The sequence below is a fragment of the Solanum tuberosum genome, unplaced genomic scaffold (genome assembly GCF_000226075.1).
Source record: "Solanum tuberosum cultivar DM 1-3 516 R44 unplaced genomic scaffold, SolTub_3.0 scf00338, whole genome shotgun sequence".
Classification (NCBI taxonomy): Eukaryota; Viridiplantae; Streptophyta; class Magnoliopsida; order Solanales; family Solanaceae; genus Solanum; species Solanum tuberosum.
Window position 1 is genome coordinate 580767 of NW_006239263.1, and position 9942 is coordinate 590708.

The 9942-nt window shown below is 30.7% G+C and overlaps 1 protein-coding gene across 1 annotated transcript; it reads right to left on the minus strand.

Moving 5' to 3' along the window:
* Positions 1 to 7543: 7543 nt before the first annotated feature.
* On the minus strand, positions 7544 to 9485 carry LOC102597041 (transcription factor MYB39-like). The gene is made up of 4 exons (XM_015315089.1): positions 9339 to 9485; positions 8848 to 8977; positions 7666 to 8367; positions 7544 to 7556 (listed from the first exon to the last, which is right to left on the minus strand). Exons 1-4 carry the CDS (start codon positions 9469 to 9471, stop codon positions 7544 to 7546), a joined length of 978 nt encoding a protein of 325 aa, XP_015170575.1. The 5' UTR covers positions 9472 to 9485.
* Positions 9486 to 9942: the final 457 nt, after the last annotated feature.

Sequence of the window (9942 nt, forward strand, 5' to 3'; positions counted from 1 at the left end):
TCATGTTTAGCTATCTAAAATCATTCCTAAATATCATGAGACCTTTCCTATCACAAATCACAACCTTGAATTCATAAATCACATTCAAGGTAGAGTTGAGAGTCAAGTCTTGAGAGTTCTTTCGAACATTTTCAGAAAATCCCTTTTTGTCTTTTTTAGGAGTCTTCTACAAATTCTAATAACTTGTTTCAAGACTCGAGCAAGTGAGTATGAGAGTGAGAATAATGTATTCATGAGTCTACCTTTTCATCATGAGATCTTTCTTATCATGAACTATAACTCTTGATTCATAATCAAATTCAAGAGAGAGAGTTAAGAGCCGAGTCCAAGAAAGTCTTTGAGTTCAATTGTGAATCCTTTGAGATCAACTATTGAATTGAACTAAGTTTTGAGGAAGTAAGTCAGAGAATAAGAAAGAGTCGCATATATGAGTTCCATATAGTTATGTAGACCATCGAGTCGAGTTGTTTCATGCCCATAATTCTGCATGAACTTCGTAAGTTGAGCATCCTTCAGAGAAGTGGTATCTTCAAGTTCTAAGCTTTTAAGTGTTGAGTTCCTAAACCCTTTTGAGAAGTATCTTTGAGTCCTTGAGTTGAGTAGTTCGTGCTTATAATTCCGCATGAACCCTCTGAGTTGAGCATTCTTGAAATGAGTAGTATTATTGAAGTTCTTGAGTTCTATCTATGGTTATTGAAAACCTTGCATTGAGTCTTTCATGCCCATCATTCTGCATTAACCATATTTTAAGAAGTCTTTTACAAATGTTTAAACTTTGTTTTAAGACTTAAGTTTTGTGTTCAGTAAAGAGTAAAGTTGAAGTTCATTTCTTCAAAAGTATATGGGGACTATGTATTCCCAAAAGAGTTTAAAATGTTTTCACATTTAAGATGAGAGGAAACTGAGATTTTCAAAAGAGTTTTGAACAGCAAAAATGGAACATTGATTTCAAGAGAGCTTTTTAAGCTAAGTTTGATCAATTACCTCAAACCAGAGAAGAAGTTGTTTTAAAAATATATGAGCTAAGTATGTTTTGGGAGTAGTATTGAACACCGATACGAAGACGCGAGTTCATATTAACTCAAGCCCCCATAAACCATGTAGCCATCATGGGCAAAAAAATGATCACACTTTTTAGATGACTCCTTAGTGCTTTTTAGCATAGACTAGTGGATCCACTTAGTAGTTCAGGTTCTATACCGATGGCAAGGTATAGGACGGTCTTTGGCAACGTGAGGTAAAACGTTGTACCATCATTTAGGCTCATAATGATGGTTGTCGGTTAGAGAATCTCTCACAAAAGTTATTGTATTCTTATATACATAGTTAATTGTATTTTTACATACATTTCAGAGTTATGTTGTATCCTTGCATACACACAAAGTTGATAGCATGTTTTTAAACAGTTTGTTTCTTTATATTGCACTTGTTTTAAATTGCTTTATATTGAAATGAGTTCAGTCATATTGAGTTGAGTATCCAGAGTTGAGTACCCAGAGTCGAATATCATATCTTTGAGTTGAGTATCTAATCTCTGAGTTGAGTATTTTATCCTTGAGTACTTCTGAGTTGAATAAGTTTGAGTAGTTTTGGGTATCCTTGAGTATTCCTTGAGTTGAGCAAGATTGAAAAGAGGTAAGTATGTTTCTTTTTATCAAGTTTCAAGCTTATCTTATGCTTTAGAATTCCTTTTACATGCTCGTACATTCCACGTACTGAGCCATTTGGCTTGCATCTTCTCATGATGCAGACACATGTATTCAGGATCATCAACAGGAGATTTGTTGATACATCAGAGAGTTCGAGTTAGCTATGGTGAGTCTCTTTGCTTCCGGAGGATTTCATTTACTTTTCAGTTCAGTCAGGATGTCGTGGGTCTTGTCCCGACTTCCATCGTTAATCAGTTAGAGGCTTCATAGATAGTCAGTATAGTTGAGAAGTCTGTATTATTCATTTATTTTATTAAATATTTTAAAACTTAAGTGCCTATTTTATGGCGAGTTGAATATATTATTTTTATTCTAAGTTGTTCATTTGAGTTAAAGTTTTGAAAAGTTGAGTTTATTGAATTTTATTTAGTTTTAAGCTTTTGCATGCTTAAGTTAGTCTTCCGCTTGTAGTAAGCCAGGATGAGGGTTCGTTTGGGGACTAGCAATGGTTCTTAAGTTCTAGCCACGTCCAGGGTGTAGACTCGGGTCGTGATAGATTCAATAAAATATTTTTAAACACTTCTTCCAATTTGATGCTTATGTATGCTTGAGTTTGTCTTCCGCTTGTAGTCGGCCAATATGAGGGTTCGCTTGAGGGCCAACAATGGTTCTCGAGTGTCGGCCACGTCCAGCGTGTAGGCTCGGGTTGTGACAGATTAGGCGCAACTTTGACCATCTTTTTATTTTTTCCTTTCACTCACTATCTTGCATCCTCCAAAAACATCCTTATAGATTCACCTTCTCACCAAAAAATCTTTCTCGATCGTAAAATACTTTCATAAGAAAAAAAGAAGAAAGATATTTACATGTTATCAAAAATTTACATAATCGTCTCAAATATTTAAATTAAATCAATAAAGATAAGACATATGTCTTAGGTATATATACAATTTTTTGACATTTAACTATGATTAAGTGATACACATTTTGATAGTCGTAAACTCGTGTCTTTCGTAATTGAAGATCTAGATAAACTCCCCAAAAGAATAGGGAGATTAGATTATGTAAAACAATTACTTGTTAATTATTCTTGAAAATTACTTATTTAGTTTGATGTAAATACTAAATACTCAGTAGCTGTAAGTATTGTCATAGGCTTCTCTTTTGTTTTCCAACCCCTTTATTAATGAAAAACTACTTTATTAGACATACATACATATTTATATATATATATATATATATATTAATTTTACCTATATTTTTAAATAATTACGTATCTTATTGTTCATTAAGAGTTTTCTATCATATATTGAGAAAGAGTACACCTAAATATATTAAAACAGGGAGAGAGGCGAACGAGAAAGTCATGTATCTCAGATAAATGTGAGTCACACTTGATGCATGTAACTTTGTGATTCGCATGTTTCTAGAATATCATATACATAGGAGAGTGACAAACATGATGGGAAGGAGGTGAACAAGATTTGTCTATGTACCCACATACAGTGGATACAGTGTATCTATAACAAATTATACCTAATTTTGATCTCGTGTATTCTGAGATACATATATTTGGATGCACCAAAATCTGGTAAGATTCGTAATGTTGCAAACTAGAGTATATCTAAGTAATTAGCTCCTAAACTAGTGAGAATTTTGTAAATTTGCCATTATTAATAGCAAGAGCCTGTTAAAAATTAGGTTAATTTAAAGTTCTTTTTTTTTTTTTGGAAAAATTACCTAAATACATAACTTATTTTATCATATTCTTAAAAATTCCTTACCATTTGAGAAAGTTACAAAATCCCTACTCTCTCCTATTCTCAGATACATCACTTTACGCGATGTATCGGGATGTTGAGTGATGTATCTGAAACCGAGATGCGATGTATCAGGACGTTGAGCAATGTATCCCAAACTGAGACGCAATGTATCAGGACGTTTTGGGATGTATCCGAATTCCACCAAATTTAAAGTTTTTTTTTGTAATTTCAAAAAAGATAGGGATAAAATATAATTAGCTCTAATACTATGAGATTTGTGTAAATTTTTTTTTTTTTTTGGTCAAAAGCCTATTATAGAGAATTTATTTTGAGAATTTTCTAGATGGATGATGTAATGTTCAAGAAAAATTTCACTCGAATTCCGGCCAAAACGTCACCACAAGACACCCTTCATAGTTGATTCATCGAATTTTATGTACTAATTATTTTGCCCAAATAATTGTTTTATTTATTTATTTATTTACAAGTTGTTCACAAAAAAAGTAGGTATAAGCATGATGTAGGATTTGTATTTGCTTCAAATAAAGTAAGACATGAGCGTGTTTAAGATTGTATAATGTCTTTCCTTCCATGATGTCATTTATAAGATATTTATAATAATTTTTTTGTGATAATAATTATTAATTAATAATTTAATAAAAATAATGAAACAATAAGTTATAACATGTTAAACTGCACTAATCGTATAGAAAACATTTATGTTGGTTAGTACGTATAATTTAATCTTCTCTATATATTTTTTTTCATTTTGTTTGTATTAGGTAAGTGAACAAAATCTTATTTTAATAGTTGAAAAGATTGAAAAACTATATATAAGGTCTAGAAATATTTTTAATGAAGATAAAATCGATGAAAACTGTATAAATCTGACATAAAGTAAACGATATCAAATCATATTAAGAGAATCTTTAGACTAACTTAATCTAACAATTAATCGATGTCCAATCCAATGATTCGACGAATGAGTATTGAGATGGCGAATTAATGGTGTGAGATTAGGTTTATTATCTTTATCATGTTAAAAATAGCTTAGAGGCAAACACACAAAAGAAGCAAGCTAGGTTTTAGTAGCCATAAAATACTCAATTACTAGTGGTACTTAGTGAAATTAAAAAGATTCAACGCGTGGATTATGATAATAGGCCATATGAAACTTAGGTCGACAGAGGCGGAGCTAGGTGGAGGTTTATCGGTTCGGACGAACCCACTAGCATTTTCGTAGATCCTATATTTGTATTAGAAAATTAAATAATTAAATATATGTATATTAACATGTGAACCCCCAAACAAAATTAATTTAGAACCCCTAAACTCTTAACTTTGACTTTGCCTCTATTAAGGTCGAGGGAGATGCCCATAGATCGAAGTGATGGGCCTCATGAAACATGTCGAAGGAAGAATCATTGGGTGCGCCAAGAAAGTTCTGTTGAAATTTTGTTTAAATTAAATTGTTAATTAGTATTTTAAGCGAAAAGATGTGTCATTTAAATGAAAGAGTTCGTCCTTTCATTTTTGGGAAGAAGGATAAATATACCCCGAACTATCGTAAATGGTATGCAGATACCCTCCGTCATACTTTTGGAACATTGGTGCCCCTGTCGTCCAAAAACTAGAGCATATATACCATTTATACTGATGGACATACACGTGTCATAATCTTATCCACCGATCCGACATTTATTAAATATCGGATCGATGGATAAGATTGCGCCACGTGTCCCTATTTAGTCTTCTGTTAGAGTGAAGGGCATATATGCTCTAGTTTTTGAACGGCAGAGACACCAATGTCCCAAAAGTATGATGAAGGATATCTGCATACCATTTACGATAATTCAGGAGTATATTTATCCTTTTTCACTTCATTTTTTGATAACCACCAATTTTATTTAATGTGTTTTAAATAAAAGGCTATGTCCTTTTTCATTTTTTTTTTTTTTTAGTCTCCTTTTTCATTCTTTTGCTACCATCAATTCTATTTAAATCTAACTTATGTAGATTCAAATATAACTTCAATAGAGTATCTTTCGTTACAACATTCTCTAAATTTTCTTCTCTATTTGTTTAGTGCAGAAATTCATAGACTTGTCATATTTACTAAAACTATTTGTGTATATTTCCACAACAATCTCATGGAGGAGATGAGGAGATCAATGAACAAATATCGTTTTTAGGAAAGCATTTTGCACGGATTTCAAACCTTTAACTCTATGTTCTTTGTTCATATTATCAAATTTTCATCGTGGTGTTCTTCATATAAATTTTGTGTTCTTGATGATATATATTTTCCAACAAGTTCTACATTAATAATTGAAAAAATTGAAACGCTACATCTAAGGTGCATGTATAAATCAAATGACAAGTGAGGAGATAGTAATCCTCCATTAAGAGCAGAACTAGAAACTACTAGGAAAGACAGTAATCCACCATTGAGCTAAGCAAATCACAAGTTTTTATTTTAATTGTAAGAAATGTGAATTGCATGTCTAAGCTTTGATTGTGATTTGTGAGGGCGGCTATAATTTCCACTAGCCATAAGAATTGATGACAATCCCTTTTAATTTAAGATAAGATCATATATATTTAGTCAATATGAAAAGCATATGCAATGTAATTACAATGACCTAGCTTGCCTACCATAAAGAAATAAGAAAGTGACATATATATGGTCAATAAAAAGTGTTTCTACTTTTATATATGTAAGGCATAATATAGAAACATACATTTAAATTTGGTTTTAGCTGATAAATAAGTATTTTAATCTTATAATAGTTGATAAATAAGTATTTTAGTCTTATCAGCTACGTACTATAGCTAATAAGCTATGCATGATGATATGTGATGCATGCAATTGTAATTTGATTAGAATTGACAACTAAATATTTCAACTCATTTCCTTTGAATTTGACACCCAATACTAATGTGATATATAAAATTTTAAAATATTTAAATAATCATTTTATGAGTTAAAATGTCCAAGTGACTTAATAAAGATAAGTATCAATCATTATACTATTGAGGTACATTAAAGGGAAAAGGGTTTGAAATATATTTCAACTTTGGCCAAAATTGTTGTTACGATACCAAACTTTATGGAGGACCTTTTACCCCCTACACTATTTAATAGTGTATTTTAAAGGTATAAATGTGCCCACGTGGACACATTACTATTTATAATGATGCAATATTTATGATATCCACGTGGGCACATATATACCTTTAAAATACACTATTAAATAGTTCAAGGGGTAAAAGGTCTTTTCCAAAGTTCGATATTGTTACAGCAATTTCGGTCAAAGTTAGGATATAGTTCAGACCTTTTTCCCTACATTAAAACACATCAAATGTCACTACAAAAAAAATGGTCTTTAGCGGTAATTAATTAACGGCAATAGCTCAATTGGCGATAAATATGTATTTTTAGCGATAATTAACACTCTTTGTATGTCCCTAAAGCCTTTAGCGATATTGGATCTAATGACACTTAACTAATGCCGATTAAGACTTTAGTACTCTTTATTAATGTGTCTATTTATTGCCGCTAAAAATTGTTTTTATTGTAGTGTGTATTAGTTTTTTTTATTTATATATAAAACATAAAACTCATGATGAGACATATTAGTTTCTTCTCCATCACATGATTGTTATGACTTATGAGAAAAATGTGTATGCCAATTGCCAAGACAAAAACACACTCTTTAGGAAATTCTAAGTGTAAAAATAATTTTTTGAAATTTTGGTAACTAACAATATTTTGAATTGCGCTTGTACGCAAGCTAAAGGTGGCCTATATGTAAGCTTAGGTTACAAGAAATAGTTTCTAATTTTTCTAGATCAAAAGTAGTTGAGCAATTTACTTCCTTAATTCAAATGTTACATCAAATTATACATTTCGTTATCATCATATATTAAATTTTTTTGGATTATCATATCATATTTGTTATTAAAATTTATTACATGTTAATTCAAATAACTTAACCTGATAGTATAAGAATATTGTACGTTGTCTTCGAAAAAAAAATTATATTCAAAAGAAGATATAATGTAAGTAACAAACAGTTGGCAAGTATTCATAATTTGGAAAAAAGAAAAAAATAACATGACAAATATGGCTCATCTAATTGAACTTAAAAGGAAATGAAAATAAATAAAAATAAAGAAGAGATACAAACGTTTTTTTACAGTGTCAATATTACAACAAATCATCAAAATTTAAACTCTCTGGAATTTCAAACTTCATGAAATTATTGAAGTTACTGCAATAACTCTCTTTTTCTTCTTCCGCGCCTGACAAAGGCGTATCAAAGCTGAAATTCTGACTATTCTGATTGTTGTTGATGTTGTTGTTGTTGTTGTTGTTGTTTAAGGACTGAATTATTGAGTTCTCAGATACATCAGACGTAGAATAACTATAGTTTTGAAGAGGTAACATCACATTTTTTTGGAACATTTGGTCATTATTCATCATATAGTGTCCCATGATACCTTGCATGGATTGGGAAGATGAAGATGAAACATTTTGTGGGGTGCAATTTGGTATTTCCGAAACTTGGTTGTGCAATTGATCATTATGTTGGGAAATAGAGGACTGATTGTGCAATAATTGATTTTGTTGAAGTTTTTGGAGCAAGAGTTCTGGTCCTTGAAAGTTTTGATTTTGTAATAATAGTTCTTGATTTTCATGAGTGTGGGATAGTAAAAGGGAATTTGCAAGTTTGAAGATCTCAGGGTTTACAAGTGCTTGTAGTCCTAGCAAGCTTGAAAGATTAAGTTGAGTCGAGTTAAAAAGTGATGATAAATCTAAGAAATCAAGACGAGGGCTATGAGTTACTGGATCAATGCCCATCCTCAATAGCCTTTTTCTTATATGCGTGTTCCAATAGTTTTTTATTTCATTGTCTGTTCTTCCAGGCAAGCGTGCTGCTATAGCTGACCACCTGAACACAAATACAATGGATCAATGATATGTACATGTGAATTAAATGTTGAGAATATAGTTAAGTTAAAAAAATAAAAATATATCATGTCTAATAATCAAAATTCGTAGATAAAATTATCGCATAATTCAACATGTTATCATATCTGACAAAGGTCATTGAGTTCAAGTCTTAATTATTATCACATATTATGAAAAGAGGATTCCACATCCTTGACATTGAAAAGAAATCAAATTTGCATATAAGAGGCATGTTAGAAATATAATTAAGTAATAAATATGTTATTTCTAATCACTTAAATTATTAAATGTGTGTGATCACACAATCTAACAACCAAGAGTAGTAAAGATTAAAGAGAGAATTAAAAAGGGAAAATCTAATGATGAAAAAATGAATTATATTTTTTCGAATCAATCAGACCTCAAAGTGGATATCGAAAAAAAATATTGAAAGAGAAAGAGTGATAAATATAAATCTTACTTGTTACCAAGAACACTATGAAGTTGGATAATAGTTTCTTCTTCTTCAAAAGAGAATCTTCCTCTCCTAATATCAGGCCTCAAATAATTCGTCCACCTAAGACGACAACTCTTGCCACACCTTTGAAGTCCTACAATTTATTTTTAAAAAAATTGAAATATTAGAAACACCTATACATTATTTTTAATTAAGGGCAGAAGGGATTCAGATAAACCTCTTTATCGAAAATTCACATGGTATATATAAGGTTAAAAGTTTTCTTATATTTATCCTTTAATGAAAATCTTGTTTCCATCGGTACGACAATTAATTATGTATTATTCTTATGGGGGAGATATAGAAGGGAGGAAAAGGTTTCATCAGAACCCCTTTGCTAGAAAATCACACTGTATATAAAAGATTAATTTTTTTTTGTATATATATATAATAGATATCAAATCCCTTTGTCAGAAAATTACACTGTATATAAAGAATTAATATATATTGTTTACCAGCATTCTTGGGGAGGTTTCTCCAATTTCCAGGGCCATGAACTTGAATATATTGAATGAGTTTTTGATCCTCCTCTGGAGTCCATGGACCTTTCTTCAGTCCATTTTTATCAGAAGATGGTGTTCTTCCCATTTTTTTTTGTTGGTCTTTTAGGAATATTGATTTAGAAAATTGTAAACGTTTGAAGAAAATAGAAAGAAATGTGTTAATTAAAGAAAGAGAAGAGAAGTGAGTATTTTGGATACAAAAGTGAAGTTGTAGGTCCCTATAGCTAGGGGGATTAATGACACTTATTTATAGATGAGAAATAAGTGCTTAATTTAAAAATATTGAAAGTCAATAGGATTTTTGCTCTTTTAATAACACCCCCCAGCCCCCTCCTCTTTTGTCATGATACACATGAGTTGAAATGTTTAGAAGATGTAGAAGTTAAAAGAAAGAGAATTTAAAATATAAAAAGTAAATATTGAAAAAAGCTAATTAAGAAAATTTAACATCAATGATATATACATTAAAAAAAAATTAATCTTAAATATATAGTTTAGTTTCTTATCTAAGAAAATTCGGATGAATCCCTTATATTCATGTGACTCCACCTCTGCA